General features: G+C 40.4%; 1 protein-coding gene across 1 annotated transcript; it reads right to left on the bottom strand.

Annotated features, from left to right (window-relative positions):
- Positions 1 to 11,052: 11,052 nt before the first annotated feature.
- LOC117464964 (neurogenic differentiation factor 2-like) lies at positions 11,053 to 14,550 on the bottom strand. Its single transcript, XM_034107758.2, has 2 exons — positions 14,276 to 14,550; positions 11,053 to 12,462 (listed from the first exon to the last, which is right to left on the bottom strand). Exon 2 carries the CDS (start codon positions 12,447 to 12,449, stop codon positions 11,373 to 11,375), a length of 1,077 nt encoding a protein of 358 aa, XP_033963649.1. The 5' UTR covers positions 12,450 to 12,462; positions 14,276 to 14,550; the 3' UTR covers positions 11,053 to 11,372.
- Positions 14,551 to 15,288: the final 738 nt, after the last annotated feature.

Below are 15,288 nucleotides of genomic sequence, written 5' to 3'. Positions count from 1 at the left end.
TATACTGTATGGTGCTGCCTATTGAACAGATGTTGTGGAATTTAAGATGCAAAAGCACCCCTCCACCACCACCACCACCCCTATACCCAACACACACACGCACATATATGTATATAATACACACACACAAACCCTCACTGTCTCCCTCCCCCCCAGCTGGCCCTGCCATGAACGTGCCATGTGGCGCTCCATTCCCCCTGGCACTTCCACTCTGGCTGTGCCAACTCTGCTGCGTCTGGCCGCCGCCAATTGGAAAGACCAAGAAAACAGCAGACTCAAAGTGGACTGTTTCTTTGTGTGTCTGAAAGTGTGTGTGTTAACCTTAAGAAACACAAAAACTTGAACTGTCATTCTATGTCACCGAGTTGTATATCAAACAGTAGAGAAGAGAATCAGATATTTTAATTTTCCAGCGTGAAAAACGACTTTAATGTCCAGTATCGTTGGGCAGAAGATAGGACTGTGTCTTTGTAGTTGTGTAGTCTGCGCAGGTGTGTGTCATACTGTCAGTCTGTACATGGTGGTTGTGAATCCCTTTGGGAATGGCGGCGGAATTTCTGTTACCATAGAGATGTCCAAGCTCATGTGTAATACAATTTCAACTTGAGAGAGATTAATTCAGAGGAAAGTGTTGATTTATTCATCCTGGTGGTTGCTGATGCACTTCCTCATTCGCTCTGATGTTTTACTGAGATGGCTGCCCATTCGCTGACTAGTTTTCATTTTTTCAAACCGTGTCACTGTTGAAATATTGCCGCTGTGCTTGTCTATCTTCAGCACAGGATAAGTTAAGGATAAGACCAGTGATTATTTTCTGTTTTCCTTGTATAGTTAATCAATTCCTTGCAAAGACAACAACAAACCACTTTCCATGTATCCAATGCCTGACATGGTTTAATTTAAGTCCAAATATTATTATATACAAATCAGTTGGAGACACAACTCGATGACATGAATCCTCATTACAAAGAAAATGGGCACTGTTGTCATTTCTACAATAACCATTCCTAATGCCATAACAAGTCCTCCCATTTAAACACCAATAGACATTATTTTTCCTTTGTTGTTTAGCTTTCCTTTCAGAATTATAAAAGTAAATGTTTTCTGATCCAACTTCTATCGGCAGGAGATTTGACGCTGCATTCCTAAACTGTTACCGATCAATTAGAAATCCATCTGTTGATGTGACAATGCTGTGGTTAACATTAGGTTGGGGCCAGACGCAATATTGAGAGGAATTGTGGTTGAGTTAATTAAGTACTTTGTAAAATTGAAATGGCAGCCTCCGGATCTGAAAAGGGAAGACAATGTGGAAGTGCCTTAAATAAGCATTCTTTCTTAACCATCAGGGAGGGGACACCACTGGTTGCATAAAGAAGTCAAATTGTATCGAAGCCTACAAGAGAATTCTTGCTTCATTTGTTGCTCAGTCCACATTGTAAACATTAGTTTTTTGTCTCAATTGCTAGTTTATATTCTCCTTCAATTTGTGTCCATTTAAGTGTAAAAGGTTGTTTAGGGTGTGGCTCCTTTGTAGATAGGATGCTACCATGAAGTTGTTGTGTTTGGGTGTTCTTGTTTATGTCTCAAAACGTAAGCTCTTTCGTTGTTTTTCTTTGAGTTTAAAAAGTGAATTTAATTGAATCTTCAACTTTGATTCACCCTATCGTTTTACTGCTTCTTCAAAAATCCTGTATCTGTCAGATTATAGTAATGGTTTAATTAAAGTAAAGGGTTTGTGGAAATAGTTAAAAACTGCATAAATCCACATCTGAAAATAGTCAGCTGAAATACACAATAAACTCTGTTTTTTGGAATGTTTCCAAACATCTACGTTGCCCAGATGTTCAAAGCAAGTTCTGAGAAAAATAGGAAGTATATATTTGTGTCCATTTGAAAAGATGTATGTCCTCAATGGGACAATGTGGGTTTTTTAGAGAAGATATTTGAGTTAAGGGTAGCTCCTAACATATACTTATTTTAGTCAATTTATTGAACATGTCAGAAACAAAACATACAACAATAATATATATATATATATATATATTCTTTTTCTTTCTTTTTTTTTCGCACTCATAATAATAATTATAACAAAGTACAAAAAAATAATAAGACAAAAAAAGAAATAATAATACTTCTCAAATAGTCTCTGTCATGTTCAACAGGGGCAAGAATAAGCTCCTACCCCCTCTAGCATACATGTTCCTTATAAATAAAATATTAGGTCATCGTCATCAGCGACATGTTTGTCGTGTTAATTTGTTTGTTTTTTACAAAACAATCAGAAAGAAATTACTTTTACAATTACAAGAAATACAAATTAATATGTAACATATTCACTCACCCTACTTCACCATTTTATAACACAACATAGATCAACACATTTTTGGATCAAGGGAAGATGATACATCACAAGTCAAGTGGTTCCAGTCCTGCATGTGCTAGTATTTATGTTCACATATACATCTTTGCATTTATGTGTGCATATGCATGAGCATGTGTTCTATCTCTATGTGACCCTCAAGACTCTCTTAAATGCAATGGAAGCACCCCCTCCTCCCCCATTCCCTCCATGTGGTGGTGGGAAGTGAGAGCTCCTCTTCACATTCCTCTTCGTCTAAGAAAGCAGGCGTGGCCTGATATGTCAATACCTCGTCTCAGGGCTGCCGTCGGGACAAACAATCCATTATGTTTACTTCTTCATAGCATTCAAAGAGGGGTCGAGGGAGATGGATCAAAGCGAGACACAAATAGAGCATAATGTGGAGAAGAGGGGAGAAAGTGGGCACTAACCCTGGGGAAAGGCATGACATATAGGTTTCTTTGACTTCTGATAATCAGCATGAGAGAGTTATGTTACTAACAATACCAATTCATTACCAGAACATGATAGTCAGTCGCTGCTTTACATAGCACAGTATTACTTGAATTATCACCTCAGAATATCCTATATATACACAGGATTATGTAACCAAAGCAACATGGTTACAGTACCTACAGTAAAACCACATAGAATGAGATTTTAATTATAATTATAATAATAATTTAAAATATTCTACATTACTGTTCACATATCTGTCTTAAGGTATTAAAGAAGTTTAGAAAAGACACCACCAGCTCCTCAATACATTTACATTTATTAAATCGTATTTTTCCCCGTATGTCAAGATTTTGAAAAGCATTGTATTTTATGTCGGCATCTGCCAGTGTGGGCCATCACGATAACAGTAGGCATACAAATATGTTAATTCCACTACTGTGGATATTTAATGTTCTCTGCTATTAAGTGGAAAAAGAGATGTGCATGTACCCGTTTCGGCAATTGGCCAAAATGAGATTAGAGTATATTGCCATATTGGTTATTGGCAAAATCCAATGTGATTCATCCCTTGATGCAATAACATAATGGTTGGATGCCAGTGCAGAATAAAATATTTCCTGTTGAAATTTCAAGATGTGCTCTTTAGAGTGGTTTCTCTTTTACAAACCTCTTTAATGACGCTATGTAGTCCTCTCGCACTGATCAGACCATACAGTTCACTACTCTTAGAAATCTGCTAAACTGCTTAATTTGTAACATGTTTGTTTGCAAAAAACTAAAAATGAATAGGAAGGGAAAAATTGATGGCCAATATATTTACTGCATCATTTTTTAAAACATGTTAGCGTAGAAAACAGATCTGTCTACATGATTTTATGTACTGTAAATTAATACAGAAACAGATCTAAACCCACACAAACACACTTCTTTTAAATTATTGCTTTTCTCTGCCACCTTTCCGACTAAACAGGTGATACATATGCACAAAACACACACATGGTCAAATGCACACTTAGAGGTCAGAGCCACACAAAGTCGAAACCTGTGGGTGGCTGCTAAGGCAAGGCCAGCGACTAAAGAGGTGTGTGTGTGTGTGTGTGTGTGTGTGTGTGTGTGTGTGTGTGTGTGTGTGTGTGTGTGTGTGTGTGTGTGTGTGTGTGTGTGTGTGTGTGTGTGTGTGTGTGTGTGTGTGTGTGTGTGTGTGTGTGTGTGTGTGTGTGTGTGTGTGTGTGTGTGTGTGTGTGTGTGTGTGTGTGTGTGTGTGTGTGTGTGTGTGTGTGTGTGTGTGTGTGTGTGTGTGTGTGTGTGTGTGTGTGTGTGTGTGTGTGTGTGTGTGTGTGTGTGTGTGGGACACTGTGGTAGTCTGTGTATGTGTGAGAGACTGTTTAAATTCAGTGACAGCTGTTCATTAGTCCATTACAACCCCACACTGCTGATTCCTCAAAGTGGCAGACACCAGCAGAAAGAGATGATGATCGCACGAACTCTGCAGGAAGGACAAAACACATAGCTGCAGAAAAACAGTTCATTTATTTTAATCGTCTTAATTTTACAGATTGAAATGTTTATTCAGATATGCGATTTAGTGGCAATTAACAGAGTTGCAAGCTCTTACTAACATTCTCCTTTTTCTCATTATTCATTCTATTTACTGTTATATGTTGTATTTCCTGTGCTGTGTGTACATATGGGGGCTGTCTGTTGTGTATAAGTGGGACATTATGGAAACATATGGACACTAGCATGAGTCTTATTTCACTGAACTTTAAATGAAATCTTCACACCTGGCAGTCTTACTTTACTCACATTAGAAACCTTTTAGTTGCATTTAAATGTTTTCATACAAAGAACTGTTTTACTTTAACTTCATTCAGGGCAGAAAGTTGAAATACATTTTTGGCAGTTATTCTATATCACGATTTATTCCATTTGCTGCTCAAGAGCTGAAGTGTGAAGTAAGAGATAATATTAAAGTTGATGTGACTAATATATTATTTTAAATAAACACAATTTAGAGAGACAACTTTTAAACTGTCTTCTTTTTTCTTTACTTTCCCCCTCCATCATATTCCCTAAACTTCATCAGGGGTTGGAGTATAATAACAAAATAGCAGTAAAATGTTTAACCAAATGCTTTGAATGGCTCCACGCTAATGTTACCAAGCATTTCTGCTATACATAATCTTATCATTTACACTAGCCTATTGGACATCATCCTATTTTGGAGCCGCATGAGCAGCTACGGTAAACATGTAGAAGGTTGCGGACATGTTTTATGGATTCAGAGGAAATGTTACTCTTCACTTTCCCAGATTTTCTCTGGTGGGCGGAGGTTTAAACCCAAAAACAGCAGATCACCTCTCTAATCTCACAGCTATAACCGCTGTGCTTCACTTTTGAGAATTAACCCCGTCCATACCATCCATATGTCCTAAAAATCTATTTGCACTGAGCCTGGAAATCTACTACACAAAATAAACCTCCACTTATGTCGACAGTTTCATCAGAAAAAGCATGATGGAAGCATCTCTGAGCTATAATGTCAAATATCCAATTTATTTGTGCAACCCCAATTGTTTTTGTACCTTATGTCCTTTCAGTTACTATAACATAAGTCCCTGTTTAACATGTTAAGAATATCTAAATTAAATACATTTGACCGCCATCCAGCTGTTATTACTGACCTCTATCATGACCTTCCACAGCATCTGGCCAAAAGTCTCCACTGAATGATGCTATACATATTTAAAAAATCATAATAAATAAGACTCTTGGACTGCCGTGTGGTTTCAGTCAAAACGTACTCAAAATGGCAGACACTCAGTGAGACATGCACACTTGCAGGGGTGAGCACTATTCTGCAATTTGGGAGAATCACATTGCATGGAGTGTGTTATGTGAAGAAATTGTGTGTTTGTGTGTGTGTGTTTCTTTGTGTTTGTGACCAACGATGAAGGAGCCAAGCAGGCGAGGGTGTGATGTACTTTAAGAAGTTGAAAGTGTTGGATACAAGTGACCATGTGCCATGAGCGAGAAAAACTGGAGAGAAGAAAGTAGAAAAGGTGAGGAAAAAAAGTGATATGCCGGGGCTGTAAAAGTGCTGTGTGAGGAAAGAAATAAGTGATGGGTGTGTGAAGAGAAGTTTTTGTGTGGGATGAAGCGGAGACAGGAAAGGGGGCAAGGGGGAACAAAAGGAAGCCAACATGCCATGAAGGAAAGGAGACAGAGGGAAGGAGAGGAGAGAGGAGCGAGGGCAATGAGCTGGATTGAATACCATCTGACAGGTCCAGCTGGGAGTTTGCCCACCCCGCAGCACCGCAAAACCCCTCAATATGGAGGCCAATTACTGCTGCCCGCGTGACCGTGGCATGGCAGCATCAGAGACGCACACCCTCCTCCTCTCCTCTCCCTTTTCCTCTGCCTCACCCCTCTTCATTTCCTCACCCCCCCCCCCCCCACCAAAAAATAAATAAAAAACACTCTCACCATCTGTGCAGAGTGACAACAACCTCTATACCCATACCATGCACAACACAGACTGTACACTGCACACACACTTCAAGCATAGCAAATCCTAACTCATGTGTGCTTTTATACTTGTGAGCAAGTGGTTTTATTGTGTTTGAGAGTGTGTGTCCAAAAACAACACGGAGAGGTCGGATATTTTCACACCTTCTGTATGTTTTTCTCCTCCTTTAACACACAAAGACAGTTCAGGGAGTTTACCATCACACACACAGCCATTGTTTCACAGATGCAGGGGAATTTCGCCTCATTTCTCTTCACAGAGCCGGGGCGTGGCGCTCAGGCTGGCAGGGGGGTGATGATGGTGGGAGAGTGCAGGGCAGGGTGGGTGAGCATGATGCAGTGGCACCCAATTCCCATGGTTGAGGTGACTCCCAAATTTAGCCTCATCTGCACCCAGACAAGCTCTTCTAAGTGGTGGTTTTTGTTTTTGGTGCCCTCTTTTCAACTGGTGTTATGGGGAGGAAAAGAGGAGTGTGTGACATATAACACATGCAGCTTTCTCCTGTCACACACACACTGCTGGGAATTTGTCACTTGTATTTTAATATTCAAATTGTTGTTGTTTTAGCTTGGTTTATTTCTTGTTCCCACCTCATGTCACTGTCATCTAACCACACAACAGAACGCTCTATGTAATGATTGTATCACTGATTAGTCCCATGAAATATTTTTTCTAGATTAATCCCAAAATAATTAATCCGATAAATGTTGACCTAATCTGATAAATTGAGTAAAACTCTCCAGATGGAGATTTATGTGCAGGGGCCTGGGCCTATACTTTGTGCTGGTTTCCTGCTGCCATTTTAGCCGATGAGTTGATCATATTAAAAGCAGTTAACTGGAGATCTGTGTGGGATTATATAATTACAGTAATTGCATGGTATTTTATAAACATTCATTCCAACAATTATGCTTGAATAGGATCCCAATTAATTGATTTTATGGACTTTAGTTTCGTCAGTTAAGCCAAATTTGTCCGAGATATTTAGATTAACCGTCACATTAGGGTGATGTCCGCCCACGTGGCAGGTGTGCATTAAACTCCGAAAAATATCATATATCATAATAAGGAAATAATATGATAATTCGTTAAACCCGAGTTCCAAACAGGTCTGCTGGGGTTAACACGGGTTAATTCATTTTATATGTTAAAGTCGTCTATTTCATGCATTAATAAGGACAAAAGTAACAAACGTGAAACTGATTATAGGCCTAGGTGTTTTATTTAATTTAATGTATCCGATTTAGATTTTTAAATAAGGCTCGACCCATGAGTTTAACGGGTTAGAAGTCACGCGTGGTTTAGAAGTCTGCTGCAGTATTGACTTGCACGGTTTAAAGACAACAACGCATTTTTAACACAGTAAAACATCCGATCTGTTTCATCATCGCTCTATGCAGTCTCGTGCGAAAGTGCGTGACCGGAAGGGAAAAGGTCTCTTTTAGTCCGGGGCCGCGCGTGGACACTCAGCGGAGGAGAATAATGAACAGATGCTGAGTGAATTAGGAAAGAAATACTGGGTCCCTCCCACAAGGGCCACTTTGGCAGGGGCCGCCTGGCTGCCACGTGGCGCAGCTGGCACCGTGGTTGGTGATGGTGGTGGGTTTACTGGTCTCTGGCTTTACTGGTGCTTAGACATTTAGCGCCTTGGCACCGAACAACGCCATAAAATCCTCCGCCAGCCGCCGCCCCTAACTAACTGAGAGGTTAGGGCAGAAAGTAAAATCGGAAAGGTGTCCCTCACCTCGTCCGTCGAGGCCTTTACCCTTCCACCCGACTGGAAACTAAAGTGGACTTGCAGTGAAACAGGAAGGCTGCAGAGAAAAAAGGCTCGTTTTAGAAATAAATGCAAATATTATTTGGTGACCTAATTCTATACCCAAAAACACAAACATTTTTCAATATTCAACATACCAATCATACAAGTGTCTGCGGATTTTTCGTTTTCTCAAAATGTTTTTGTTCGAGTGATGTCATAAAACATCCTCTTCCTTTGAGAAAAAGCATCAGCAATCTTCCCGAGGTTACTTTTGCTAAACCAAATTTGCATCACACTGCATAATACATATAATCAAAATGCTAAATGTCACTGAACTTTAAAGAAATAAATGAAAGGTTAACATAAAATGTCTATATATAAATCCTTAATTGACTCTAAATTATTAATATTGGTTAAATTGTACAGTATATTCCAGATACCATTTTATTGAAGGGGAAACCGCATCATTTAATTTTGTTATTGTGTTCACACATATAGACTTTGCTAATTATTAAAACAAAACAAAAAAGACAGAATAAAAATGTAACATGAAAAAATATATAATCTTTTAAAACAAATTCAAACAATAATGTTAACGTTTTCTTTGTTTGTTTGTATTTGACCAGGCTTCACATGTGTTTATTTGTACAGTTAACTTGTATTGGTTGTGGTAGCAACCATTTGGACTGCGTATTAAATCTGTTTTTCAAGGTTTGTGTGAGTGTGTTTGTTAATTTTAGTGTGTCCATTAGCCTATACCATCCCTGGGCTTCTTCATTTCAAACCAACGGGTCATTGAGTCACCTGATTTTGCACCTGCCCAACTCAGCTGGGTCTTTTAGGCAACAATAAAATCAAATTAGGAATGTTTTTCCAAAAAATGTCATCAATCTTATAAATGGATATGCATTCACTGTAGCGGCTTGCAATGTAGAAAGTGCTTACATCTCTTCTGTTCCTTTTCTGCCGAGGTCAGTGCTGGATGGGACGGTTTCCACCCTGCGGTGCCCGGTGCTGATTTCCCCTGGACGTCCGCAACAACATATGGGACCCGGGCAGCATTCCAAAGACGGCTCCATCTATTCATGTAAGAAACCTCCAATGATGTGACCTAGCCCAAATACATTCAATTGAACATTGTTAAAAAATACCAGGAATCTATTGTAATTGAGAACAGCATATATCTTATTTTCAGAACTGCCATTACAAATATCAGCCTTTGCAACCAGGCCTTATTTAAATAAATATTTGTTTTTCAGGAGAAAAAATAAAACGTTGAAAAAGCAGTCTCATTTAGTCATTCATGGTTAAAGACAATATTTTTGATAAATTACTTTGGCAATATGTGACTTGTTATCAAGATGATTGTATATTTTAAAATCACCTGGGAAGTCTGACAGGTGTTTGGTTTAAATTAATGCTGATGTGACAAGGCCCTCGTCCACATTCATTGAGCTGAGCACTTTCATCTTAAAACACTATTTGTGTGTGTGTGTGTGTGTGTGTGTGTGTGTGTGTGTGTGTGTGTGTGTGTGTGTGTGTGTGTGTGTGTGTGTGTGTGTGTGTGTGTGTGTGTGTGTGTGTGTGTGTGTGTGTGTGTGTGTGTGTGTGTGTGTGTGTGTGTGTGTGTGTGTGTGTGTGTGTGTGTGTGTGTGTGTGTGTGGTACGTCAGTGTAGACGAGGCCTTTTGCTCACTCTCTAATTTGTAACATTACATTTTTGAATGTACTGAATTGGCTTACAGATAAATAACCGACAAAACAGACGGTAAACATGTTTCACTGCCTTTGCAGGGTTTAACGTCATTCAAAATACTTATTGTAGTTTAAAATCATCTGGTGTGCTGCTCACATCATGCTACATGAGTTATGTTGTTGAGTGTAATGCCTAATGTTTCTGTTAGAATAAAATAAAAACATAAAATATCCAATCTGCTGTGTGTCACACTCTTTTACTGGGTCTGGAATTTCTAATAACTTTACACTAAAATAGTTTATATGTTGTTGTAATGCAGATATATTTACTCCAATATACCCTGTTTAACAGTTAAGCAGATCTTTTTGGTCTTATCGATATGCACATAATCTCAATCTCACCATTTCAAGAGTTTCACCACAAGGTGATCTTGAGGAAATAAGGCTTTTGCACATTTTTTGAATAAATTCCTTTAGAATTAAATCTAATTGAGGCCACTTAAAACCTACAAATGTCCATGCTGAGGTGTGAGAATAAAACACAATGTAATATAACAAATGTGTTATATTAAAAACTGTGTGAATCAGAAGTCTCAGGTTTTCCAAAATTCAAACTCAGTGTGTCTTCTGCTAACTTAGCAATTTCCTTAAGACATTTCTTTGATTTTTGTATTTGAACTGCATACCTAATATACATGTTCACTATGATAGTAAAGGCATTTTGTCAAATGCAACAAATCAGTTAGTTGTTACTCTAATAAGACTACAACATTTTAGATGTTTTGCTATCGGTGTTCCCTTCTCAGATATTTTAGAAGCTACAGGCCACTTAATTATACCCACATCAATCAGAAAAAATATAAAATGTAATGTAACATATTTTGTTTTCAAATAAACTTATGAATTCTCATTTTGTGAATTTCAAATTTTGAAAAATATCTGAATTGTACCTTTATGTACAAAAGTGATATTATTTGATTGAATTCAAAATATATTATTTATTAAGAAGAGCCTGAACAATCTCAACAGTTAAACCTTTTGAAATGCAATTTAAATGTATCTGATTTAAAAAAAAAACTAAAAAAGATAACTTCCTCAAAATATAATTTGCCAATTAGAATCAGAATCCATTTTGTATTCAATGACCTTACCGGCTTAATCTTGGTCAAATTCAACAAAATTATTTCAGACACATTTCTATGTATGTTGAAGTTTGGAATTAATATTATTTAATATATTATTATCCACACAGTTTATGGGTGATTTCCCTCGATGTACAGAATAAGAGTTGTTCGATCATGTCAGACAGTTATAAAACATTTTTTTTTATTTCTGTTGTTTGTCATAACATGTTTAGGCCTATACATCTTTTATGTCAATTGCACTCATTCTGCATACAGGATATTACTGGACACACTGATGGGATGTACAACAGTATAGGGATGACATCAGTAGAATACAGAAGGTAATCGGAGGAATCTTTTTTGCCACTTCAATCTCTCTTCTCCTGCTTCCCAAACAATATTACACGTTAGGATTGTCATTTCAATGTCTGATTGTGAGGAGGACTCAGTTATGGAAAAAAGCATTGAGATCCTCATACGGGGGCGCCCTGTCATGGTGCAGGTGCACGTCGTGAAAAGGTGGAATGTTTTCTGAGTGCGCACCGCCACTGCGCGCTCCCGAGGGCCCATATGGTATGCTGTGGCTGGGCCGAGACGTGGTCAGTCCGGAGTAATGCATAGAGTAATGATAGTTCCTGTCTGCCTCTGGAGCCTCCTGCTGTCTCAGGCCACCGTTTATGCAGACGGGCGGGCTGTGCGGGGCCTCGTAGTCCGGGCTGTTGTATTCAGGGGACGTCCCACCTGGGGGGTACACGGCCTCGTACCCGGAGCCGTAGGAATGGCCCCGCACGTTAAGCGCTGCACCCCCGGCCTGGTAATGCGGGCTGGAGATGCGGGAACACCGGTAGGAGTAGGGATTCACGGAGAAAGGAGAGCTGGGCACGTGGAAGCGGGCTCCCTCTGCACACGGCTCAGTCAGGAAGTTTCTGGTGTTGAGCTGCAGACAGCCTGCCACCAGGTTGGTAGTGGGCTGGGACAGGCCTTTGCACAACATCTGCACGTAGGCCACCACATCTGGCCGTTTCCCGTTGCGTAAAATCTCCCCCAGGGCTAAAATATAATTCTTTGCCAGCCTCAGAGTCTCTATCTTGGACAGTTTTTGTGTTTTGGAGTAGCATGGCACCACTTTGCGCAGACTGTCCAGCGCAGAATTCAAATCGTGCATGCGCGTACGCTCCCGCGTATTTGCCTTCATTCGGCGCACCTTGGAGCGCTCCGCGCGCGCCGGCGTCATCTTACGTTTCTTTGGGCCGCGCTTCTTGGGTTTGCCTTCACTGTTCTCATCGTCGCCCTCTTCCTCGGCCTCTTCATCCTCATCATCATCATCATCGTCGTCTCCGGCCATCTCAGACTCGGCTCGGCTGCTCCCCTCCAGCGGGTCGTCCAGGTCGTCATCATCGAGGTCACAGGCCTCGTGCTTTCCGACCTTGTCCTTGCTGTCCTCGTTTTCAGTGCCCTCCGCCCAGTCCGCCGCGAGCCTCTGGACATCCGGCAGGACCTCACTGAACAGACGGCTCAACATCGTGGCAAGCAACCTGCAAGAGACACAGAATAAACTTTACCTTGCTGTTTGCACCCTGCTGCTGTTTACGCATGGTGGGCTGTTTGTTGTTGAGCTGCAATAGCTTTTGCGTAAATACAAAAAAATGTGGTAGGCCTATATCGTTTTCTGTTTTATCTGGACACTAATCTAGTACATTTTGTCCCAAGTTTTTTTTAATTTTCACGTTTTTTATAGGACCGATTCCAGAGAAGGTAGGTTTTTTCTTTCTCGCTTTTAAAAAATACAATCCGTTTGTTTTAATATAATAAAAGAAACAGTCTGGACCACCCCTCTGCCTCCACCTGTGCCTCGGTCTGTGCCCTCCAGCAGTCCGGCTCAGGGAGCGGTGCCGGCCCGCAGCAGGGCCCCCTGGGACGCATTAAGGGTGTGGGTCCCTCCTCACTCCTATAAATTACGAACCTGGAAGAATTCCAGCACAGCCAGGACACACTGGACCAGAGGGTTCCAAACCTTTTTTTGTTTACTTTGAATTAACAGGTTTGTATTCAATCCGCTTTGGAATTTAATTTAAGAGCCCCCTTTGAGAATATTTCTGGAATAAAAAAGAAAGTATGCAATATTATCGCAGATATTTCAGGAAGAAAGTAATGAGTATGCTGTTGAAATATACATATGGTTGTAGTTTTTGCAGGTTCATAAAGGCTTTTATGGACCCTCAGGAAAACGCAGGCCACCGAAAAAAACGTTTTAATTGATTGTATTCTTTATTCCCTCCGAGTGTGCTTTGTTTTTGATCTAGACTCTTTTTTTTATTTCTCTGAGCCTCTTCTTTTTCTTTATTTAAAAGCAAGTCCCATGTTAATCAAAGCTGTTTTTAAAAGGTCACAGGTTTTATTGGGATATTTTATAATCATAATTCGTTCAAAAACTACATCTATGGATTTGTTTCCCTCTGTTCACTGTATAATGTTGACTAATAATTCAGACACGTCATTTATTAAAGTGCCATTGATAAAAGCTGTGACATTTCAAAATCTTAAAGGATTGTTCCAGTAATCTGAGCTCAGCTGCTTGTGGAGTCCAAGGACGTTTTTTTCTAATCTTGTAAGCACAATGTAATTAATGCCAACCAATACCTTGTCAATTAGCCTGTGTATCTCTATAGAGAATTCTACCCCCACAGTGCTCTGACGCGCGTCGTGCAGGAACACACACACACACACACACACACACACACACACACACACACACACACACACACACACACACACACACACACACACACACACACACACACACACACACACACACACACACACACACACACACACACACACACACACACACACACACACACACACACAACACACACACACACACACACACACACACACACACACCACACACACACACACACACACACACACACACACACACACACACACACACACACACACAATTTACCGATAATGTAAAACAAATACAGTCTCCAGTGCCCATCTTCTAACGTATTACGACACAAATTATGGATAAAATGTGCCAGAGAACCATAGCTCTTATAAGGATCTTTGTATATTTAAAGATTTATTTAATAAGATATATCAAATTAAACACATAGAGATCAATATATTCGATAAAAGCATCCAAAAACAGCCTGGAGTAAAGATTAAAAGCTACGAGATCACATTGCATGCGAAAAAAAGATGCGAACGATTTGAAAAATAGTCCTCTATTTGATTAATAGCCTATACTGTGCCACTCTAATTCCCACTGCAGGCACAAAGACAAAACAAATCTTGATCCGTTTATGATAGCCTTATATTGATAGAAAATGTGTAACCTACCTCCGTGGTGGAGCTCAGTGACGGGGCAAAGCGGGTTTGTTTACACCATGTCTCTCCGGGTGGGCATCACATCCACACGCCCTGCACGGATGCTTGTGCAGAAGAGGCGCTGTGTTCTGCTCTCACACCTCTCTCCTCTCTGTCTGCTGCTGCTGCTGCTGCTGCTGCTGCTATCCCCAGCCCTAACGCGTGGAGGGATCCGTGTGGCACCTCAGAGGCAGGACTGGGTGGGTTACATACCAGCTATGATGCCAGGCCCATATGGCTGGCACGTCATTGGCAAGAGCCATCACATGAGAGTCGGTGATTGACATGCGGCCGCATTCACAGAGACTGGCTTCCCCTGGGGGAGAGGGACTCGCCATCTGTCACTGAGCTGAAAGAGAAAATGGAATAAGGAGTGAATAGCACAAAAAAACGCACTGGATTCAAACAGCTTCTGTTAGCCTCCATCTTTGGGAAAAACGGGGTTAATCTCATATAGAAGGTTTATGAAAACAATCCCCTTAGAGAAATAATTACAGCAATCCTGGTCATAGTTTAGGATGATATCATAGTAATATTGGGTTGTTAAAGGATTACTTATAGGATAATGATTTCGGTTGGAACAGGAAAACCTACAAATAATCCACATGAGCCCTAAGGGGAAAATTATTATTGAATATTTTAATGATACAATTAGAAGAATTACCCCAAATAGGCCAATAGGAATAATTGGATCCCTATAGAAATGTTATGAGGAAACAAACAACAACAGGACATTTACAACACAGAAAAACTGCCTTCACACAAAGGATAAATATGGGACCCGCCATAAAGATCAGAGTCAGGGTGCAATTGCCTAAACGAGTCAATTGAAGTGAGCCAATCACAGCGTCTTGGTTTGGGGTGCCAGGCTTGGCACAGGTGCCGGTGGGCGGGCTGGTGCCAAAGGTGGCAGAGGCACAGATTGCGCAGAGGGGCCAGAAGATGGGGCAGGACAAGAGAGAGGGAGAAAATAAGGTGGTGGAGTA

The sequence above is a fragment of the Pseudochaenichthys georgianus genome, chromosome 19, assembly GCF_902827115.2.
Source record: "Pseudochaenichthys georgianus chromosome 19, fPseGeo1.2, whole genome shotgun sequence".
In the NCBI taxonomy this organism is placed as follows: domain Eukaryota; kingdom Metazoa; phylum Chordata; class Actinopteri; order Perciformes; family Channichthyidae; genus Pseudochaenichthys; species Pseudochaenichthys georgianus.
This window is presented reverse-complemented; position numbering and strand designations above follow the sequence as displayed.